Below are 23081 nucleotides of genomic sequence, written 5' to 3'. Positions count from 1 at the left end.
GGACTCATCCTGAGCTCACTGCATTTTGTGGTCATCAAATCCCTGTAGTATTTTCCTTGTACAGGAAGAGAAAAATGGTGATTTAAAGTGCCCATGGCAGGGAGAACTTGGGAAGCTTCCTGTATAGTGAGTAGGTTGTGATGCCCGGTTCAGGCTGAGTGGTGCTGGTGTACCCGAGCTCACAGCCTGGGCTGGGGAGGGCTGTCTGCAGAGCTGGGCTCAGCCCAAGTCACCTCCTCCCCAGGGGCTGGGAGTCTGACCGAAATGAGCTGTTTTTTTTTTATCAAACACACCAGAGTGGCCTGTTTTGTCCCAGGATGAGTCCTTTCACTCTTGATCTGGAATGAAACAAAAGCATGTCTTAAAAGCTGAACTTAGTAACACCTATAAAGAGGCACATTGTCAGAGGTGATCAGTGTCCCTTGTCTTCATGGGCCAGTCCCCTGCCAGTGCAGTGGGAGTGAGAATTGTTTGTGCTTAACTGGATAATAAGAATGCTAGAGAACAGCAACTCTGGCTCACCTGCAAAAATCCTTCTGTAAAATCCTTCAGCAGCCCAGCAGCAGGTGAAAATGGAGGGGTTTGCTGCTATTGGAGGTGTATCAAGTGGCCCTGTTTTAAGCCATTTCTTAGCACTTGACTTTGTGGACAGTGTGACAGACCAGTGTGCTGCTTCTTAGCAGCCCAACCTGCTTATTTTGGTTTGTTTAAAGCCTATTATGTTTCTGGATTGCTAAGATTAATTAGAGATACTGAAAAACTAATTGTATGCTGCTACAATTGTATGCTGCATCAATCTGGGTTTTATGGCTCTACTCAGTTATGTAAGATTTTACTATATGCTTTCTGTATGGAATCCCTCTCCTAAGGTTGGAAGCATAGCCTGGTGCAGAGAACACTGCTCGGTGCCTCTGCAGTCCTTTAAACACTGTCTGAAAACAGTGGGGCTTGAATGTGAGCAACGTGTAACCCTGCCATTTAATCACAGCACACATGAACCAAGCAGCAGAGCTCAGCTGTGCCTCGATTCTCAGTTTTGGTGCTTCCAGACATTTATGTACCTCTGATGTTGTGAAATACCGAGCCTGGCACTAAGGCATTTGCCCCAGGAGCATCAGAAGGCTCTGGGTAACACCTAAATTCCTCTCCTCTTTGTATTCTTTGGGCCATTTCTTTCAGCAAATGCCTGATACTGTGTGTTCACTCTTGAGCCTGTGCCCTGCATGCTTTCTGTTGTGATGTCCTTGTATCAGACTGTACATTATATACGTTTATAGCACTCGTTCTTCAGTAATTCTCTTCTGTTTTTTTTTTTAACAACTAGGGCAAACCTCCTTATGCTGCTTCAGCAGAAGAAGTAGCCAAAGAACTTAAGTCAAAATCCGAGGAATCTAAATCCTCACTTGTGTCTTCAGATGGATCCCTGGCTGAAAATGGAGTTGTGACTGAGGAAAAACCAGCTTCCCAGATGAATGGGAATACAGGAGACATCAGGGCTTCCAATCAGTCTGAAAGTGCCTTGAGTAATGACTCTAAAATGTGCAATACGAATCCTCACTTAAATGCACTAAATGCAGACAGTGTTTGCCATAAAGATGACGCTCTTGAGGCCACTGTCTTAAAAAAAGAAGAGTAAACTTATTTTTTATAGAGGGTGAAGGATGTTGGGAAGGGTCAGGATTAGGAATATCTGGAAAGAAAGAGAGCCTACAGTTACGTACATTTTTTCCTTTCCGTAAGAGAAAAATGAGGACTTTGGAAATTCGGATCCCTCTTTGATGTCAGAGATTTAAACAACACATTTTTTTAGTTTTAACCAGTTGTAGTCAAAATGCTACAATAAAACAAAAAAAAAAAGAGAATGAAGAGCATTTGACTCCCGCACTTAAAATGAAGTATACATAAAGTTTAAACTGGTTATGACAAAAGCTTGTAGTTTTGTTTTTTGAAATATAAAGAAAACAAATTTTGGCAGTCTTTAAGTATATATAGCTTAAAACTATAATTTTTAGTACTTGGCACCATATGTATGCCATTATATTTGATTTTGCATTACTGTGTCACAATAAAGCTTTCTTTAAGGCTTTGATTTCATGATTATGGGGGGAAAAAGGCACAACCACAGTTTTTTCTTTCTGAAATCTCATCACCGTTGCCGTGGTTCTTTTGTGTTAAAATGTGCAAACTCTCGAAACTACCAATTCTCAGTAACACTGCAGTTCTGCTGAGTTCAATAGACATCATACATATGTTATGAGCGAGTTAAACGGAGATAAACTTGATATCATAGAAGATGCAAACGACCTTTCAAAACAAACACAATGTGTTGGGAAACTTTTTGTGACTAATACCATGCATCCGTGATCAATGAACTATGTGGTTTTGAATCAGACGTAGACCATTAGTACTACTATTTGAGCTAAACTTCTGCATGGTTCATGATTTTTAAAGTGTGTAGTTAATATTATGCATGTTATTGTCCTCTTTCTTCCATTCTTACAAGTACTGTGCCCATTTGCAAAACAAAAAAAGCTAATAATCAGTAATAGTCCTATAAAAGATGTTAACTATGTTTAGTCATTGACTGATCTTGCTCTAACCTTAAAATTTTGTGGTTATTGACCTCTGTTGCATTTATTCTAAAACTTTAAAAAAAAAATTATCTAGCCGTTTTGAATATCAACGTTACCCTGGTGTACTCATTGCTGTATGCATTATTGTTCTCTGTTGCTGTTTTATGCCTTCATATTAGCAAATATGAAAATCTGTGAAAAACAAAAAAAAACGCTTTGATCTTCAAAAAAAAAAGTACCCCCCTTCTGTAGCAGGAAACAAATGGCTTGTTCTTGAGAACTTTCCCATCAAGAATTTAGTATAAGCAAATATACCTGTATCATTTTGATGTTTTTGTTAGTGTTTCCAAACTTAATGTACTTCAAAATCAGAATCATTTCTTTATATTCGTTTTCATATAATTCTCCTGATGCTCTTCATCACACATTAGTGATCAGAAATGAGGTGTAATTCCCCATTCCCTGCCCGCCAGAGCTAAGTAGGTATCTTAATGTAAGTTGAAGGGAGTTCTGCCCCAACTCATGGATTGTGCAAGAATGAACTACTGTTGGGTTTGGCTGGTTGTAGATGGATTGTGGTGTGGTGTCTTTGAAGGCTATTGAATGCAACTTACAGTGCTTAATAAAAATCTTTATTCTTTTAGTATAAAATACTGTATGCCTTTTTTGTCAAGTATTTTTTTAATTAACATGTAAATAAAAGTTTTTCCTATGCCCAAGTCAAGTGGTTGAGTTGGCAGGCTCCGTGGTGTCCTTCCCAGAAGGCACAGGAGGGATGTATGGCTTTTGGTGTGTTCTTTGGAAGTGTTCAAGGCCAGGTTGGATGGGGCTTGGAGCAACCTGGTCTAGTGGAAGGTACCCCAGCCCATGGCAGGGAATGGGAAGTGGATGAGCTTTAACCCTCCCAGCCCAAACCATTCTGTGATTCTGGGCTTCACCTGCTGCTGGGGGACACCACACCTGGTCAGTCGTGCTCTGGCCTTGCTGGTGTGTGCAGCTCCTTCAGGTGTTCCCTTTAAATGTCAGGTGGTGGATGAGATGCAAAGAAGACACAAAATAATGAAGGCAGGTTTTTTAAAGAAGAAAAAGTTCAGCCCCAGGTGCTTGCAGAGTTTGATACGCAAGGTGGTTGGCAATGCCTGTGCCAGCTCTGCAGAGCTGGGAACCAGTTTCTCTATCAGGCAGGAGTTTGCTCAACATCATGGGTCCACCTGACAGAATGTGAGGTGCAGATTTACATCTTGGTGCATGTTGGGGAGCTGCTGAGCTGGGGCATGGCCCTGCTCCACCCTGCTGGCCCTGGTGCCCACACGCGCCCCCTCCCTGCTGTCTGTGCCAGGCGGTGGGCTCTGCCCTTCCCAGCCATGCTTTGCACAAGTGACAGCAACCTCTCTTCCTCTCCCCCATCAGATCCCACTGCAGCATTCTGGAGGGACCGTGTCCATGCCCTCCTGCTCCCATGCAGTGTTACCCCGTGTTAGTGCTTGTCTGTTCTGACAGCGTTCCCCACTCTGCTTCTCATGCAGGTTCCATTTCCCAGCAGTTTCCTTTTTCAAGCCCAACATGGATTCTGACATGGAATAACTACCGTCAGCAAACTCAGGGGTGCATGGGAGGGGTCCCTTGTATGGCTGTGCCAGGCTGTGGGTAGTGGCTGCTTTCCTCAGGGTCACTGTGCCCCAGCAGTGTTTTCCCACGGGCAGCCAAGGTGTGACAAGCTGTACATTACAGTGTGACCAAGATTAGGGTATGGGGGTCCAGGACATTAATAAGTTCGTGACCCCGGTGACAGGTACTGCATTTACTTTTTCCAGAAATCATGGTGAAGAAGTTTGGCTTGTGTGACATGTGTTCTTGACCTGGGGCCCGGATTTTCTGTGTCACCCATTTAAATCTCTGCCATTGCCCTGTAGGGGCTTAAGCCATGCTGGGGTGGGAGGAGGATGAACCTCTGGCTGTCAGGAGGTGCTGATGGGAGCATCCTCCCGGCGGGAGGATCCCACAGCTACCCAGCTCCTGGCTGGAAGCGTCAGACCCAGGGACAGCACCAGATGTGTTTTTCCTGCCTGTGGTGGGTCAGCAATGAGGGATTGGAGTGGTGTGGGATACCAGGGGATTGGGGTGGGCTGGTGGGAATGCTGGGACTGAGCAGGGACAGATGGGCTGTGAGAGCCCAGTGATGCTCTGTGAACCTGCCCCTCGGGAACAAGTACAGGGCTCCTGCCTGCTGTTCTGGGCACCTCCCTGCAGGAGAGATGCATTTTGCATTAATTGAGTCCTTCCAAAGAGTTAAACTGACCCTGCAATTGGTGATCCTGTGGAATGACCCGGCACTGCCTGGGCTTGCTCCTGAAGAACATCTTTTACACCTGAGTTTATGAATAGGATAGAAAAGAACACAGTAAGGATAGATAGAATAAGAGGATAGGAGATTAGGATGGGATGGGATGGGATGGGATGGGATGGGATGGGATGGGATGGGATGGGATGGGATGGGATGGGATGGGATGGGATAGGGTAGGATGGGATAGGATAGGATAGGATAGGATAGGATAGGATAGGATAGGATAGGATAGGACAGGACAGGACAGGACAGGACAGGACAGGACAGGACAGGACAGGACAGGACAGGACAGGACAGGATAGGATAGGATAGGATAGGATAGGATAGGATAGGATAGGATGGGATAGGACGGGATAGGACAGGATAGCATAGCATAGGATAGCATAGCATAGCATAGCATAGCATAGCATAGCATAGCATAGCATAGCATAGGGATAGGGATAGGGATAGGGATAGGAAAGGGATAGGATATTTCAGTTGGAAGGGACCCATAAGGATCATTGTGTCCGACTGCCTGATTCTTTCAGGGCTGACCAAAATTTAAAGCACATTATTAAGGGCGTTGTCCAAATGCCCCTTGAACACTGACAGATTGGGCCACCGACCAGCTCTCCAGGAAGCCTGTCCAGGGTCTGAGCACCTTCCCGGTAAGGCATGTGTGAGCAGTGTCTCGTTATTCAGCCCCAAGACAAGAGTTAAACCGGGAGAATCAGCCATTAGGGCGGGCCCTGCGGCTGCTGCCCGTGCCGTGCCGTGCCAGCAGCTGCAGCATCCGGGCTCCTCCGCGGGCCGTCCTCGCTAATTGTTTGTGTTAACGAGCGGCGGCCATCGGCAGATGCCGCGCCCGAGCTCGGCCGTGCCCGCAACCCCCCGGCCCTCCCGGACGGCGGGGCCGGGCCGGACCGGGCCGGGGATGCTGCGGGGCCGAGCCAGACCGGACCGGGCCGGGGATGCTGCGGGGCCGGGCCGGACCGGACCGGGCCGGGGATGCTGCGGGGCCGGGCCGGACCGGACCGGGCCGAGGATGCTGCGGGGCCGGGCCTGACCGGGCCAGGCTCCGTGCTCGGCAGCGCCGTGTCCCGGGCGGGCGGAGCCCTCGGTGGATGTCGCGGGGGCCGCAGCCCCTCCCGCGGCCAAGGAGGGCCCCGCCACCGCATTTCCCCTCCGCGCCCGCGGGGCCGTGCCGGGACTGTCGCTCCATCGCTGCGTCACCAGCCCGGCCCCGCAGAGCCGCTGCCGCCCTGACACCGCGCTGAAACCTCCCGGAGAGCGGGGGATTTTCCGGGCTGTGGGGAGCCCCCGGGACCCGCGACCCTTCGGCCGGAGCGCGGGGGGAGCCCCGGCGGGGATGAGAACGGGAACGGGAACAGGGCAGCACTGGTACCACTGATCTGCTTATCAGTGCCATGATGTGCACTGGGACAGATCCCAGCCCAGCCATAGGGCACCCTGGATAAGTAGCCCCCGTATGGTGTCCATGGTGACCACAGTGACCATGGCCTGAGCAGGGCTGTGCCAAGATGCTGACACCCATCTCTGCCCCATCTGCCCCAGCCTGCCCTCTGCTCCCTGCTGCTCCCATCACTGGTGTGCTGACCCTCCCACTCTTCCCGTTTTGCTCTTCCACGTGAGGATCCAATTCCGTTTCACCTCCTGGATGCAGTGACGGGTGTGGGGGGTGGTTTTGTTTTTCCCTGCCCCAATCCAGGGGCACTGGGCACTGCTGTGTCTGTTTAATTTCTATTTTATTGAAGTTATTTCCCTGAAGGCCATGTTCAGTGAGAACTGCACACATGACATGGACAGTGAGCAAAGAGATGTGGCCAGCAAGACCTCTCCTGCCACAGGGGCTTTGGGCTTCAGAAGCACGTTGGATGAAACATGTCTACTGCCAAAACAAGTGCTGGCTGCTGGCACCAGGCTTGGTACAAGGTGACATCCCTGCACCTGCTGTAGAATTCAGGGAAAAGACACCACAGAGGTGTTTCTGCACTGTTGGGTATGGTGGGGGGTTTGGTATCCTGGGCTGGGCTGTATCCTAAATATAAGGATGGTGAGGAGCTGTTTCTCCACCCCTGTAACATGAAGAAAATGCAGACATGCTCTTTGTGGTCCTCTTTTCCCTCTTAAGTACATACAAATACAGAACACCGTGACAAAGACACACCATGAAGACACTGGGTCTGCTCATGGCAGGGAACTGCAGGCTCTGCTCACATTCCACAGCCACCCAGCCCAGAACCACCCAGGACATGGAGTGCCCAGGTGGAGTCACTGAGGCTGCCTTGCTGCTGGTGCTGCCACAGGCAGGCCCCTGCCCTCTCCACTTCTGCCTCAACCTGGGCCCCCAAGTAAATTAAATGAAAATAAGTAAAATAAAATCAATAGCATAAAATAAAATAATGAAAAATTAAAAACTTATAACAAAGACTGGTAAGTTTTATTGACAGCTGACAGGAAGGTCAAAGTCTGGATTTTTGCCAGTGTGTTCTGCAGGTTCTAGTGACTGACAACAAATACACAATTTAATGTAAGTGGGACACCAAAGCCCAGTGCAGTAACTCCTCCCTGTCAGCATGGTACATGGCATCACATTGTAGGATGGAATATGAAGCATTAATATACTAGTATAAATTAATACTAATAATTGATATTAATATAAATGTGATGTTGGATGGATATTGCCACCTGCCTGCCCCTCTCCTGCTGCAGCTCAGGAATCCTGGTGGCAGGGATGGATTCACTGATGGCTGCAAACACTTCAGGAGTAACTGTGTCCATGGAGAATTTGCTTGGCTGTATTTCCTTCCCTACAGCCACATGGAAATGGCTGTGGGGACAACGTGGCTAAAGTTCCTGGGCATCACCCAATTAGCAGGGACTTGTCTGCACCACTGCAGGAAATTGTAGGGAGTGCACAGTAAAAGGTAAAAAAACCTGGAAATCTCAAAAATCTCCAGTGGTACTTCCCCCTGCTCTGAGAAGCCCAAACCTGCTTTAAGCACCACACCAGGGGAGGGATAGGAGGGCTCGGGGTGCGAGTGGCACTGCCTGAAGGGAAGGAGCAGAGAGAGGCTGTCCTGACCTCCGGATGTCACCATCGGTAGGTGAGACAGCTGCTCCCTGGTCACCTGGATACTCCTGGGAACACTGTCCCCCACCACGAGCTACAGGATGGCAGCAGCAGCTCTCCTCATGTGCTGCAGGCCCAGGGCTCCTCATGCTGGGTTGGGCAATGGGAACATTCATTGAGAAGCATCCGAGGAAGCATCCGGAGGGGCTCAGCCTGGGGAAAAGGAGATTCAAGGGGGACCTTCTCACCCTCTCCAACTCCCTGACAAGAGGGGGGAGCTGGTGTGGGTCAAGCTCTGCTTCCAGAGAGCAAGGGACTGGACAAGAGGAAACAATCTCAACTTGTACCAGTGGAGGTGTAGGTTGGATATTAAGGAAAATTTCTTCCCTGAAAGGGCTGTCCAGCCTTGGCCCAGGCTGCCCAGGGCAGTGGTGGATGTAACAGACATGTAGATGTGGCACTTGGAGACGTGGTTTAGTGGTGGCCTTGGCAGTTTTAAGTTTTGTGTTTCGACTCTGTGATGTTGGAGGTGTTTTCCAACCTCAGTGATGCTGTGATTCCATGATTCACCTGCTGCCACCCAGAGGGTCTGCAGCCACTGGATAGAGGGTCTCTGGTTCTGTTTGGGCCTGTGCCACTAACTTTTTCCCGATTGGCTTTAAAAAAGTTATTAATTAATAATTAATTGATATGAAATATTTCATATTTTAAAATATCAAATTAAATATATTTATCAGTTGAAGTATCACTTTAATATTTCAAACAAGTGAACTTGATGATCAAGTGATGTTGTGCTGAGGCAGCTGGGCACAGCTTCACTGCTCACCCTCACTGCCTGAGGCCTCCAGGCACCTTTTGGCTCAAAATGCTCCTGGAGAACTGAGGACAGTGGGACAACCTCACCCATAAGTTTTTTTATCCACCAGTCCCTGTCAAAGATGTCTGAGCTGCCAGAACAGAGACACTGCATTTCCATGCAGTGTCAGCTCCAGCATCATCCAGCACAGATGGCCCAACGGACTTTGCAGAGGAAAGGATTAAAAACATGGACACTGTAAAAACAGGAGTGAACACAGGGACACACCACTCTGCTGCTGGGTTTGGGATCACCTGGGCGCCAGTGCTGGATGAGGATCTGGACATGGTTCCAGCCCCCAGGAGCATCTGGCTGCACCCACACCTGGCCCTGCTGCCCTTCAGGGTGGGCACCAAACCCCAGTGGCAGTCAGAGACTCACCCTTGGCCACAGTGGGGACACTGAGGGCTGGAATTCCAGGGGTGCTTTGGAACATGCCTGTTTGCATGGAGGTGCTCATGGCACTGAGGAAAGGTGAGAAGGGTATGATTATTTACAGCTTGCATGGGCTGGGTGAGCAAAGCCCATAAACAACTGGGAAAGGGAAATGGGCACAGGATGTGGTGTGGAGGAGCTGCTGTGTTCACAAGTGCTTCAGGAAATAGCCATGGAATCACTTGGATTGGAAAAGGCCTCCAAGTTCCTTGATCCAGCCAGTGATTCCACGTTCCATAACATGAAAAAAACTGGTTTCAGCAAGGGAGGGCAGACCTTCAGGTTGCATCTACAGGTGTTCGGGATGTGCAGAGACACAAAGCCCAGTACCCTCATGTCTGTCCTGTACCAAAGGGCATTGCAATCTGTGGAGGCTCTTTTAAACTCTGAGCTGAGCAGTGCTGGGAGATGTCCTTGGCACGAGGAGCAGTGTCAAGGTGTGTGTTCTGCAGTGACTCCTGTACCTGCCTTACTCCCAGGACTCACTCTTCTACTTTCTGGCTGAAGCTCCAAACCATTAAAGGCATGACAGATTGATTTAAACTCACAGAGGGCTGGTTTTTAGAGGTGCACCTTGAGACACTCAAACCCACCAAGTCACAGTTTAGGACATGGGCCTGTGGCCTCCCACTGTGTCACTGCACTTGGAGCCGTGTCAGAGGCCACCTGTGGTGGGGCTGAGAATGTCCCTCACACACAGCCCTGTGTGAGACAGTCCTTCCTGTGCACGTACATGCAGTGGGTAAGGGGAACCATCCTGACTGCCTCTCTTCAGCCATCCAAAGTGGAGTCTGCCTGTACCAACAACAGCCACCTCTCTGTAGAAAAACTTGAAACTGAAGTTTTTTGGCCCCTGGAATTTCCTTTGTCCTCCACAGGTGATTCTGAGGATTTTTAGAGGCCCATGAAAAAAGGCTGAGAAATGTCCATTTTAATATTTAAGACAAATAAAAGATTCCCCACTCACATCCCCACATATAATGGATTCAAGATGCTGAATCCATCATAACGGAATTAAAATCCCACCTTAGCTGGAAGACCCATTATGAGCATTCTGTAGGAAGGTCTCGCTCCTCAAGGAAAAGTGTCAGTGGCTACTGAACACTCTGGGGACAGAGATCACCTCAAAAGCACCACAGTCCATTTGTTTAACCCCTATCAGAGCCTTGGCATGGTGGGGCAGCAAAGTTCTTCATCCTCAGCCTGGGCTCAGACTCCACGGTTCCCTTTGGCCTTTGCAGTGGGAAGGGGCTGGTGTCTGTGGGGACGTGCAGGGCTGGAGTCAGTGGCTCAGTGTCCCCTCACAGCCCATGTGCTGCTGTGATCCATTCTTGGTGTGTACAAAGGTGTTCGTTACCATCCCTCTGGTGTCACAGTGGGGAAAGGGCTGCTGCGAGCAGAGGTGGTGAATTCAAAAGCAGAAAACATACAATCACAGAATTACAGGGTGCTTTGGGCTGGAGGCAACCTTAAAGCCCACCTCATTCTGATCCCCAGTAAAACCCCTGGCAGTTAAACCCCCACTCATTTGATTTTACTGACTAGAAAGCAGCTTATTCTTTTGGATACTTTTCATGTGAACCACCCCTGTGTGTATCCCAGTGCCCCACCCGCCCTCCCCACTCGCACACCCCCGGGCGTTGTTCCTGCGGGTCACCGAGCACTTACGGCCACTCCTGCGGGCGTCCTGGTGCTGGGGCACACCGGAGCTCCCTGCGGCATGTCCCCACTCCCGCAGCAACCCCGAGAGCCCCTCGCGGGGTCCCCTCATCCCTGCATCCCCGAGCGCCCCTCGCGGGGTCCCCTCATCCCCGAGCGCTCCCCCATCCTCGCATCCCCGAGCGCACCTCGCGGGGTCCCCCCATCCGCGCATCCCTGAGCGCCTCTGGCTGGGTCCCCCCGTTCCCGCATCCCCGAGCGCTCCTTGCGGGGTGTCCCCATCCCCGCATCCCCGAGTGCTCCCCGCGGGTGCCCCCGCACCGCCCCCAGGCCCCGCGGCGGGGCGGGCGGGGGCGCTGGGGCTGGGCAGCTGCCTCCCGGCAGGCGGGGGTTAACACAAACACGCGTTCTCCGCCGAGCCCCCGCCGCGCCCCGGCCCCGGCCCCGACCGGGGAGCCCCGCTCGGCTCCGCCCGGCCCCGCTCCCTCCGGGCTGACGCAAGGCCGGGCCCGCCGGGGAGGCCGCGCCGGGCTGTCACCAGGGGGCACCGCCGCGATCGCCGAGCACCGGGAATCACCATCCTGGAGGGACAACAACAACAACAACAACAGAGAGCCCCGGCCCGCGGCGCCGGCGGGCGGTGGGACCCGGCCATGGCCCGCGGCTCCGGGCAGCGCTTCCCTGTCCTCCGGCAGCGCTCGCCCGCCCCTCGGGAGCCCTAAATCCACTGCCGCGATTTTTAGCGTTTTTTTCTATTATTATTTTTTATTATTTTGTTCCCCCCCTGCCCGCTCCCCCGCGCTCCCCCGCGCCCCCCCGCGCCCGGCCCGCCGTGCCCGCGGCTCCGCTGGCTGCGCTCGGCCGGGAGCGGAGCGGCTCCGGCGCGGCGCGAACATGGCGACGGTGCCCGTCTATTGCATCTGCCGGCTGCCCTACGACGTGACCCGCTTCATGATCGAGTGCGACGCCTGCAAGGACTGGTTCCACGGCAGGTAACGCACCGCGCCCCGCGCCCGGCCCCGGCCCCGCCGCCCGCGGAGCCGCCGCGCTGCGCCCCGCAGGCCTCTCCCGGCGCGGGGAAGGAGGAGCCGCGCTGCCCGCGCGCTGGTTTTGTGTGTTTTGCGGGTCTGGGGCCGGATCGCCGCACAAAGCTGTTCCCCCCGCGCTGACACGGCGCCGGCGGGGCCATTGTGCGTGCCCCGGGCGGGCGATGGGGCCGCCCCGCGCCGCTCCGCGTCCCTGCCGGAGCCGCAGCCGCAGCCGGAGCCGGGCCCGGGGCGGGGGACGCGGGGCTCGGCCGCGCTGTCAGCGGGCTCGGCCGCGCCGCCTCGGCCTCCCGCCCGGGGACGGCTCTGGCTCGGGCACGGCGGCCGCGGCCCCCGCGGTGCCCCGGGGCGGCGGAGCGGGGCGCGGGTGTTCCGCGCTGACAGGGCGGCCATGGCCGGGGCGGGCCGGGGGCTGCGGGCACTGTCCGCTCTGCACCGCCCGGTGCGGGGCCCGGGGACACCCGCGGGCGCAGCGCCCACCCCGCGCACCCCCGGGCTGTGCCCCCGCCCCGGGCACCCCTCGGCGCCCTGCCCGGGCCGGGCCTGCCGTGGCGGGGCCGCGGGCGGGGGAGGCCGGGCGGGGCGGCAGACTCGGCTTTTCTGCTGGTTTCTCCCCAAAGCGCCTCCCGGCGCGCAGACAATGGGCGGCCGCAGCGGAGTTGGGGCGGGCGGCGGAACTTCGGCGGTGCCTGGTGCGGTGGGGACGGGCGGCGGCGGCACCGAGATCCGCGACAGCCGCCGGAGCGCCTGGGCAGCCCGTGCGGGGAACGGGGTCAGCAGGTGGACGGGGTGGGCGCGGGGGAAGCCCCCCGGCAGGACCCTTCGCTCCCTCCGGGTGTGACGGAGGAGGATGGAGCGTCAGCGGCTTCGCAGCAGTTCCCCAAGAGTGATAAAAGTGTAAAAAGTGCAATTAAAAGCAGGTAAATCACCTGGGTGAGAGCTTGGTACGTCAGGGCTTAGGTCAGGTTTGACTGCCGCTCTGTGAGAGGAGCTGTCGGGGCAGCCCAGAGGCGCTGCCCGGGGTCGGGCCCGGGGCACCCGCGGGTCTCCCAGGCGCGGAAAACAGTGCTCAAGAAACTTTGCCGTGGCTTCAGGGATGATGTTCTGCCATTTCTTTGGAAAACTCTGTAGAAAGAGGAAGGAAAATACAGAAATAGCCAGTGCTGGCAGAAGGGTGCTCCGCACGTGTGGTGCGGGACAGGAGGCTGGAAGGACGCGCGCTGGCCCGTGTCAGTGAGAACTCGGGCACAGATGACGAGGTGAGACTCGAGAGAAGCCTCAAACGTGTTTACTCGAAACTTAGAAAGTTTAAGAACATGAAAAGAATGAACAGTGGATTCCTGAAGAGGTAAACAGCAAAAGGAGTTTTGCTGCCTGCACACGGTGGTGAATTTTGATTGAACCTGATGGGAAGAGATTAATTGTAACTGATCAAGCAAATGATCTTTTTGTGGGCAGCACAAGGAAAGGGGTTTCATTTTGTGGCATAAAGGGGCAGAATTGCTTTGTAGCACTGTTGAGTGGGGGTTGGGTGGGTAGTACCCTTTTTCCTTAGCTCATGGTAGTGTCCAGAGATTGATTTTAAAGAAAAAAACTGAAGAGGAGTTCACTTCTTGCTGTGTCCAAACCTGAGATACCTGAGATAACTGCATCGAGAAGCTCATGGAGCATTTAGTAGCAAACAACTTCTCTATGGCCTTGTTTGCTTTCCTTGGCATTATGCAAACAAATAAATAGCCAACAAGGAAAATAAAAACCAGGATTTAGTTATATAAACTTGTCTCTTTCCTGGACATTCAAAACACTCATGGTGTCAATTTTTATATGAAACTGCAACAAAAAAATACAATGTTATAGTATTGCAAACAAAAATTACAATGTTATATAGGTGCTGCCACTAAAAAGGAGCAAGTGTGCCAAGCTGCGTAGGGTTCGGGAGGCTTGCCCAGTTTTTTCATCATTTAATCATACTTCTGTCTCTTGTTATCATGATATACTGTGTGCATTTCAGGAGAAAAAAGGTGTCATTTCTGGTATGGTTTTGTAAAAGCAGATCAGGTGTTTTCAAGTTTCCCTTCTAGTGAGAGTTCCCAAATAATTAAAGAAATGTTTTTCATGGTTTCTCCCCACCGAAGTCACAATCTCCCTCACCTCTGAGGTGAGGTAACATCTCTACAGCCAGTTTGGTGGTTCTGATGACAAATTGATATTTTCAACATATGAAAAGTATCTTAAACTTATGTACTGCAGTTTAGAACCTGGAGATGGGGCAGTGGAGCCCTCGCCACATGTGGCACAAGTGCTCTCCAGACCACCACTGGCTCCTTGGCAGTTTGCTGGCAGGACTCTGGGAAAGTTTGGGAATTGCTGCTCCTTGTCACTTCCCAATATCTGTGCCAGAGGGATGGATTCGTGCTTCTCCGGGGTTTTAGGTGTCACCAGTGGCCTTTATTGTGTTTTCCAGGGAGTTTTCCTGTTGTGAATTGGTGTTAGACCTTTCTGCAGAAATCACTGCTTAATCCTGAGGAATGTCAGGGTGGTCCCTCACGCTGGCTCCAGCCTCCTGCATGACAGGGAGGGTGGCACCTTGGAGTGGTCACCACGCTGGCCTGGGCACTGCCATCATTGTGGTGTTGGGCCTGCATGGGGTGACTGAATTGATATGGACACCTGGCAGGCTTCTTCTGATGGAAATTGTCTGTGTGACTGCATGGGTCAGCAGCTTGGGTCAGCTTGTCCAGGATGGTCTTGCTGAACTGTAGGATGAAAGAGCAGAGAACTTTCAGTGTTTCAGTGAGTGCTGTGCCTTTCTCTGAAAGTTTTTGGGCCCCTCTGTTATGACACCAACATCAGAGACCCTTGGACAATATTGTGTGCTGAGTCAAGAGCTGCTGATGTGTTTGTAGAATGCTGGCTGTGACTTATGAAACTGAGGATGGATCATTCCTGTACTCTCTGTTTGCCTGAGCTGCTCCAGACAAGCAGCTTCCAGCTGTCAGAAAAGGATGGAGGAGACCTTCGAGGCAAATGACAATAATGCCAAAGCAGCCATGGGACTGTTTGACTCCTCTTTCTGTGCAGATCATGTGTTCTTTCATGTGGCTGTTTGGACTAAAGAAATCCCACACACCTCAGTCCTCTGCCTTGAACAGCCACCCTTGGCACTCCATACTTTTCTCCTGGCCACTCCTGTGCCTGTGCTGAGTCCTCACCTCTTGGGTCCCATCCCAGGGAGGAGTCCTGGTGTTGTTCCACCTGTTACCCTGTGCCAGGTCTGCAGTCAGCAGTGACACTGGGGTGTGGGGCTGTTTGGGGTGGGAGGTGGCTCTTGGGACTTTGGAGAAGGCCAGGAGAGGAGGAGGGAGTGGCCTTGGTGTACAAAGAAGCTGAGACCACCCAGGGTGACTGGTGGTACTGGGAGTGGGGTGGAAACTGTGTGTGGAGTGTCAGCTGTGAGTGGGGTGGCAGCTGTGAGTGGGGTGGCAGCCCCCTCAGGGGCACCCTTTGTCCCCCTGTGCCTCCCCAGTGGCTGGGAGCAGCAGGGCTGGGTTTGCTGACAAGTTGCTGAGGGCTGGAAGGAGTTGTACATAAGGACAGGTCTCTGAGTGTCTCGCCTACAATGGGAACATTACAGAACCTCATATCCAAGGCCATGCAAGTCCTTTTGTATGAGTTTGTTCAACTAGAAATCTGTACGGGGTTACTCGTTACAGCTGTGGGTGAGGGGAGGTAAATTATTCATTTTCTCTGCAGTATTTTGTTACCTGTTCTTTTAACACACACCTGGTGCTGTAGAGTGGGGTCTTGCTTGCTAAATGAAATGAGAGGTGGTTTTGTATTTATTTTTATACCCTGTGTATATTCATAAACTTTGCACCTTCCTGCCCCAGACCTAACAGAGGTCAATAACTTCAGCAAAGGTTTAGTTACCTAAAAGCAGTTTATGCAGTCACCAGAGCAGCCTAAAATGATGGTTGGGGTTGCTGAGGATGCCCCAGCACAAAGACTGAACCACGGCCTGCTTAAGGAAAGCAAAGTGTGCAAATCTGCAAAGCTAAAACCTGCATGTGGGGAGATTTTATGCTCGTGGTGGAACGTTCAACATCGTCCCTTTCAAAAACAGGTCTGGGTTTGCATGGCAGCATCCAGTTCCTCACTTTTGATCAGGCTTATCACTAACTGTGGGCAAATTTGGAAATTTGGGTAAAAATTGAAGATGAAGATAATCCTAAAACTACAGTGTTGTTTGCTTTGGTATTATCACAGCAGAGGGAGTCCCTGAGGTTAATAGTGCAGTGCTCAGAAAGATTTCCTTTCGTGTGTGAAGTTCAGATAGGAGCAAGGCATGTAGGTTTTTCAGAGAACTAAAAACTTCAGATTATTTCAAGTTTTCCTGAATAGTTAGTCAGCAGGACAGTGCCTGCTACCCTGGGAACAGCTATGGTGAATAAGCCATGCTAATGCCTGTACCAGAGTGCTTTCTCTTGTCCTCTGACAGAAAAAAAGCAAGCCAAGTTGTTTAGAGCCCATAAAGCGTGGTAATTATTATAGATAAAGTGTCTGCACAGACACTGGTTGCCGTAGAAGGAAAACAACCCAAACAAAGAAAACTACCTACTTTTGTACTAAAAGTGTGAGTTAGTGGTATGGAATGGGATGAAGATTGGAACTTCAAACTGTTTAAAACCTTCTCGTTTTCCAGTTTTCAGATTGAAATTGCTGTCACTTCGACTTTTCTTTCAGTACCACGGCATTATTAATTCTGTTGGAAGCTGTCCAGAGAACTTAAGAAGCTTTTTTCCTTTCAAATCCATTTTATATCTCTAGTTAAATTCTTATTAAATGTCCAGGTCTGCATAGAGGTGGGAACATGTGGCACACTTGTCCCAGTACTGATGGTGGGTTTGTTGCCTTGTAATTGTTGCCCCACCCCTTGTAGTGTCCAAGGCCAGGTTGGACAGGACTTGGAGCAACCTGGGATAGAGGAAGGTTTCCCTGCCTGTGGCCTATGGGGTTGGATCTAGGTGGCCTTTAAGGTCCCTGCCCACCCAAACCATTCTGGGATTCTGTAACACTCTTGTGTGGTCCCACAGTGATGACCAACACCACCTTCATGAGCACCAGAGTCAGTTTTGTGTGTTGCCATGTTGTCAGTGCTGTGTTCTTGGTCCTTTGGCATGGCTGAATGAGGTTCTTGTCTTACCATTTCCCATCCATTTGCTCTCTGAGGTTCAGAATGGAAAATAAGTCAGAGTTTTTAAATTGCCATTAAAGTTTTCATCTGACCTCAGAGAGTCTCTCAGGTCATTGCAGTATCAATTGCAGCTGCAGAAATACTTTGGAAGTATTTGTTAAAAGTAGAGTCTTGATTTATATAGCAGATTTCCACATACAAAGTTTTGTCAGAGAATAACAGAATGGTTTGGGCTGGAAGGGACGTTGAAGGTCCTCTCATTCCACCTCCCTGCCATCTAGATCAAATTGCTCCAAGTCCTCTCCAACCTGGCCATGAGTTTATCTGTGGTTTTATCTTGCATAGAAAATATACTACGTGGTTGAAAACCTGCGTTTGGTGTAAATTAAAAGGGTTGAATTCTTACTCAAAACCCCAGGTTTGCAGAAGTGTTCATCCTTCACACTTCCATAGTGGTATTGCAATGCTGACACTCCCAGGAGAAGTGATTGGCACAGCAGTCATTGCTGAACAATAGGAAAGGCTCTATGTTTAGCTACACATGCAAGAAGTGCATCAGCTTCTCATTTCTGAGCCTCCTCTGCTCTTCTGCCCCTCTGCCTGGGCAGTGGGTGGGTTTCAGTGGGTGTCTGTGAACACCTTGGCCTCCAAAGCTGGCTGTGACGGAGAGCAGGTGCCTCCCCTTTGGCCTCTTCTTTGCCATAGAACTGAGCATCACCATTAGACACCTCTGGGCTCACAGTACCTGAGTTTCTTGGATTTAATCTTGACTGTTAGAGGACCCTGAGGTTTCAGTATGAAAAAAGCATTTAACTGAGACATGGAGTCTAGTTGTGAGAAGCACTGATGACTCCAGTTTATGCACAGAGGAATTTGGGTACCATGAGTGTTTAGCTGGCCTGGAGATTGAGCATTTGGTGTGTCAGCTCAGAAATCATGGCATTATACTCCTAATTAAAGGATGCTTTAGAAAATCCAAGTCTGAGAAATACCAAGAATGGACAGCAGTGTGGGAAGTTGTGGACTTACATGACCATTGTCTGGTCCTCTGGTACCTGAGAGTGAGCAGAAATCACAGATGGTTCTTGTATATAATATTTTAATTTCAGATCAGTTTACCCAGATTTCACCTCTGAAAGGATAAAATGTTATGAATATTAAGCACAATTCATGTTTCATTTAAAAAAAAGTGCAAAAGTGTATGGATTAGCGAGTGCTCTCCAGCAGCCCCATCATTTATCTCCACTGTGCTGGGAGTACCTGTTGAGTTGAGCAGCAGGGAGATGGCAGCAGCCTCTTAATCGGAAAAGTTAAAGTCATGTCACAACAAAGAAGTGAGTTTTGCAAGCAGAGGGAGACTTTTTTCTTAGTGCTGAACAGGCCCATAATGAAGGAAATGGGTTAAGATGTCGTGAAAAAAAATTATCAAAGCAGTGTGTGGGGAAACTGGCAAAGAGAGTAAATGTTATGCAATCAACCTAAGGCTTTCTAAACCCCTAACCCCACCATCTTTAATATTACCTTAATATATTTTCTTCTTTCTGACCAACATACATTTTGTAGGAGCAGTGCAATATATCTACACTGAAACCTGTGTTTTCCTGCCTGGATAGCCCCTTCCTGTATGGCAGCCTCTAGATTTATAGTTCTCAAAACACTTTATTAAAACATGGTTTGTGACATTCAAAATATCTTCTGAAGATGCTCTGTAGCAGTGCTGGAGGTTTGTTTGTGACACAGGTGAGCAAATGCTGTGAGATCACCTGGGTTTTTTGGTGACCATGTTATGTATCTTATCAGTGGCTGATAATAATGTAACGTGGGTGTACTTTAGCAAATCTTATACTGGCTGACTGATGTGAATAGTAATTCCTTTCCAGAGTTTTATCTGGAAACAATGAGCCTGTGCACCGTCTATTTTAGGGCTCTAGGCACATCTATTTTTGGATGTTATCTTGCTGTTTGTTGCATCCAAATAACCCCTGTATAGAATATATTGGCAATAACAAGGTGCTTAGTAAATCTCACCAATCTACATGACAGCAGATCTCTCATGTGGACTTCTTGCTACGGTGTTTGTCCCCCACTCCACATGATGACCAAGTAGCTCAGCCCCCTCAGAAGAGGAGGGGCAGTGGCAAATGGCCTCAAGTTGTGCCAGGGGAGGTTTAGTTTGGCTATTAAGGAAAATATCTTCACCAAAAGGGCTGCCCAGCCCTGGCACAGCTGCCCAGGGCAATGGTGGAGTCCTCATCCCTGGAGGGATTTAAAAGGTGTGTAGTTGTGGCAATTGGGGACATGGGTTAACTGTGCCCTTGGCAGTGCTGGGGCATGGTTGGACTCAAAGAGTCTTTTCCAACCTGAATGATTCCATGATTCTGTGATCTGCTTTGGTCTGGTGCTTGGTGTTCTGCAGTGTGGAATCCCAGCCCAGGGCGCACTTGGAGTGCCAAGGGATGATTTCTCTGGTCTTGGAGAGCACAAACCCCTCATTATTGCACTTTCCTTGGGGAGAGCTGTTGGAAGAAGCTGACAGTGTATGTGGGGTGTCTGGCCAGCAGCCCTTGGAGGACTTCCCCTCTTCTCTTCCTCCTGTGGAAGAGAAGTGATGGGTGCTGCTTCTTCAGGGCTTAGTCCTGATCTTCGAGAAAGGGCAGATGTAAGGATATCGAGTTTCACTTTGTGTGTATGTGCTTATAGTTTTCCAGTTGTAGTAGTTTTGACCTTGGCAAAATGCCAAGTATTCACCCAGTTGACTAAACCTATCACACCAGGGAAGCAGTGTAGGCCTCTGATGGCATATTCAGCAATTTTCAGTGTTTTATCCATTAGTTTTAACAAGTAGTTGAGACAAGCAGAAAGTTAAGCAATAGTATATATTGACATTTACTCTCAGAAACACCATTTTTCCTGGAAGTTTTCATCTGGCAGATGAGAAGGATGTAACAAGCAAAACAAAAACAAAAACAAAAACAAGCTATGAGATATTTCTGCTGGGAGTCAGTAGTTGTGATTTTTTGTTCAACCTCCATTTTTGCTGTTACCATCTCAGTGGAAGGGGGTGGGAATGTGAAAATCAGCTCCAACACTGTGGCTGTGCCATGTGTGTCATGTCCCATGTGTCAGGAGCACACGGAACAGCCAGGGATCACTGTGCAGGAGCACAAGCCCTATAGCCATGCTCTAAGTGATATTTAATCCCTTTACTGAGCATCTCAGCAAAGGCTCTGGGTCAGGGCAGGCGAGGGAAGTGAAAGGGCTCAGAGTGCTGCAGCAGCTTGGCCTGTGTCTGAGCAGGGACAGTGTCTCCTGGATCACCGTGCTCTCCACTTGGGATTTCCTCTCTTTCTTCATGATCCTAAATACCTTTAAATGCAATTGCAGCAGTTGCTAAGGAATGTAAAACTGAAGTGTATCTAGTGTGCTGTTAATCTGTTTAGCTGAACTGAGGAGTTTATTGGTTGGATTAGCTGGGAGCAGGATCACTGGAACCCCTGGCTCCTCACAGGCTGCTGTGGGTACAACATATGTACTCTTTCCTACCCCAGAAATATTTCTTGGGCAATTAAAGAGCACCATTGTGGTGAGGACTCCTACTGGATACCTGGATGAAGAGTCATTGAGCAAAGAATGGTAAACATGTAGGGATGTTAGGTCACTTTTTCCATGGTCACTTCAGATATCCATGTCACAGAAGTGCCATCAGAAGCCACAAGGCCTCTAGGGTTCCCAAAGTGGGTTAGGGCTGCTCTCCTGCTGGTGAGGGGAGTCCATGGGGACTTGTTCTAAAAGGGGGGGGGGGGATTGCTCTTGCTGACATGGCTGGGGAGGCCTTAAAAAACTGAGGCATGTTCTGAGAAGATGCTACAAATCCACAGTTTTTGATACCGAAGTGGTTCCTGGCAGTATTCAGAACTCCAATCCACTAGCTCTTCTGCATCAGGACAAACGTAGCCAAATGAAAGCACAGCTGGTTGTGAGGAAAAGTCAACAAATCCACTAAGGAGTTGTCCCAATGCTTTGCTGGTTTGTTATTGGAAAAAATCACGTGTTTTTCCAACCCAAGTTTTTTGATTTTCAGTTTCTCTACGGAATGTATTTTTACATTAGTGAAGAGCCTCTTTCTCAGTCAGGTGTTTCTGCCAATGCTTTGATGTGCTTCTGCTCATCAAGTAATCTTTAGTCATGGGATGATAAAATTGTTCAGCTGAGTTAGGCTGAGAGAGTAGTTGAACATTTCTTCTACAGTCCAAGAAACATTCTTCATACAGAGACCTTTTAGTTTCTGACCATTTTTCAGTGAATGTTTTTCACATCTCTTCCACTCCATGTTTCCCTTTGTCTATATGTGTGGTAACTTATCAGACAAGTGTTGGTTATCTGCATTAAACTTGTAAGGGAGTCAGATATGGCTTTACTAGTTATTTTTAAAGCATCTTCGTTCTGAAATTGGGTTTCTACCTTTTGAATTGGCTCATGAATAACAACAGAAGGCCTCAGCCTTGCTCAGAGCTTCAGCAAGAAAAGAGTCTCTCTAGTCTGGTGAACTGGCACTGATAAATCAAAGTGTGAGTATTTAAGAGACGTGAAATCACTTGATGGTGTGGGCATGTGTTGAATTCAGTCACAACTGTGGTGGTTTAGCAGAGCTGCAACCCAGTAGCTCCCAGGAGTTGTTGGCTGTGGGAACAATCCAGTGTCACTCCTTCAGGAGAGCTTGGTATTCCTCAGTGGGGCTGAGTGGGAATCACCTCTCCAAAGCCAACCCCAGCTTTTCCAGGAGTAAATACTGGGGAGGTTGGGGAAAATTATCCTGGTTCTCTGGTCAGTCTGGTGTGATGTTGAAGAGAGGATAAAACTTGATGATAGAACTGGAAAATCCAGCAGGGTTTAACAGCGCTGTGGGAGAATGGATCAGAGAGAATGGACCTGGGAGAGAGCCCCAGGAGCACAGGGTGGGTTGTCTCTGAAACACTTGCTCAGTTTGGAACAGACCTGTGCAATTGTCTTTGTGTCCAAAGAATGAAGGGAAATAATGTATCCAACTCCTTGAGGTCCCTCTGCACCCATTCACAGCGGAGTGCCCAGACACACAGGGCTCAGCACTGACTTTCTCCTCCAGTTTACGTTTTACAAGCAGTATCAGAAATAGTAACAGTTTTTCGCCCACAGCTACATTTCACCCTGGGATATTGCTCACAATCCCCTGAAGTTTTACTCCCACACCTTGCAGCAATCCTTGATTCTGAGGTCATGCTGCATCCATCAAAACACACCTGCTCCTTCCTCAGCACCCAGAGCTGTCATTGTGGGGGTGGAGCACTGGAAGCTGAGCAGTGCTGGGGTGAGAGTCCCGTGGTGTTGGCAACACTAGGGCTGAGGGTTCAGTAAATAACGTGCTGCTGCCCTTGGGGTGAGTGTGGAAGCCACTCTAGTACTGGAGGGAGCTGTGCTGCGGTGCAGGGATCCCTCACTGCACAGCAGTGTGCTGCGATTCCACCAGGCTGGATTTGTGATGGGAACTCCTGTTCAGTGCAAGCAGCTAAAAATTCATTTTGAAGGACAGTTGCGTGTTTCTTTCTGCTTTCCTTGGTCCTTCAGCATTTCTGTCTGTGGCTGGTGCTCAGGTTGGAGTGCACAGTGCTGGTTTGCTGCTCTGATCCCTCTGTGGTTTGTACAACTGTGTAAAGTAAAGACCCTGTGGATTTAAAGTTCCTGTGTAAGTTGTTAAAGTCACAGTTCTGTGTTAAATACTCAACATTTGTCTATAATTATACTGAAGGGCTTTAAGAGAATCGGACAGGGATTTTGACAGGGGCATGTAGTGACAGGGAAAGGGGCAATGGTTTTAAACTGATGGAAGGCATGATTAGATGGGATATTGGGAAGAAATTCTTCCCT

At 49.9% G+C, this 23081-nt stretch overlaps 2 protein-coding genes across 6 annotated transcripts in view; both read left to right on the top strand.

The window, feature by feature from the left end:
- Positions 1-3292, top strand: part of FAM120A (family with sequence similarity 120 member A) — a 52014-nt gene extending 48722 nt beyond the window's left edge. For all 3 annotated transcript variants that reach the window (XM_071550914.1, XM_071550915.1, XM_071550913.1), the window contains one exon: positions 1325-3292. In XM_071550914.1, the coding sequence (XP_071407015.1) occupies positions 1325-1636 (312 nt within the window). In that variant the 3' untranslated portion in view covers positions 1637-3292. The remainder of the gene's footprint in view (positions 1-1324) is intronic.
- Positions 3293-11394: 8102 nt separating this feature from the next.
- The window catches only part of PHF2 (PHD finger protein 2), a 78851-nt gene continuing 67164 nt past the window's right edge, over positions 11395-23081 (top strand). For 2 of the 3 annotated variants that reach the window (XM_071550912.1, XM_071550911.1), the window contains exon 1: positions 11395-11932. In XM_071550912.1, coding sequence (XP_071407013.1) covers positions 11835-11932 — 98 coding nt within the window. In that variant the 5' untranslated portion in view covers positions 11395-11834. The remainder of the gene's footprint in view (positions 11933-23081) is intronic. The other variant, XM_071550910.1, reaches the window with a different exon arrangement.

Source organism: Pithys albifrons, chromosome 3 (genome assembly GCF_047495875.1).
Source record: "Pithys albifrons albifrons isolate INPA30051 chromosome 3, PitAlb_v1, whole genome shotgun sequence".
NCBI classification, from domain to species: Eukaryota; Metazoa; Chordata; class Aves; order Passeriformes; family Thamnophilidae; genus Pithys; species Pithys albifrons.
This window is presented reverse-complemented; position numbering and strand designations above follow the sequence as displayed.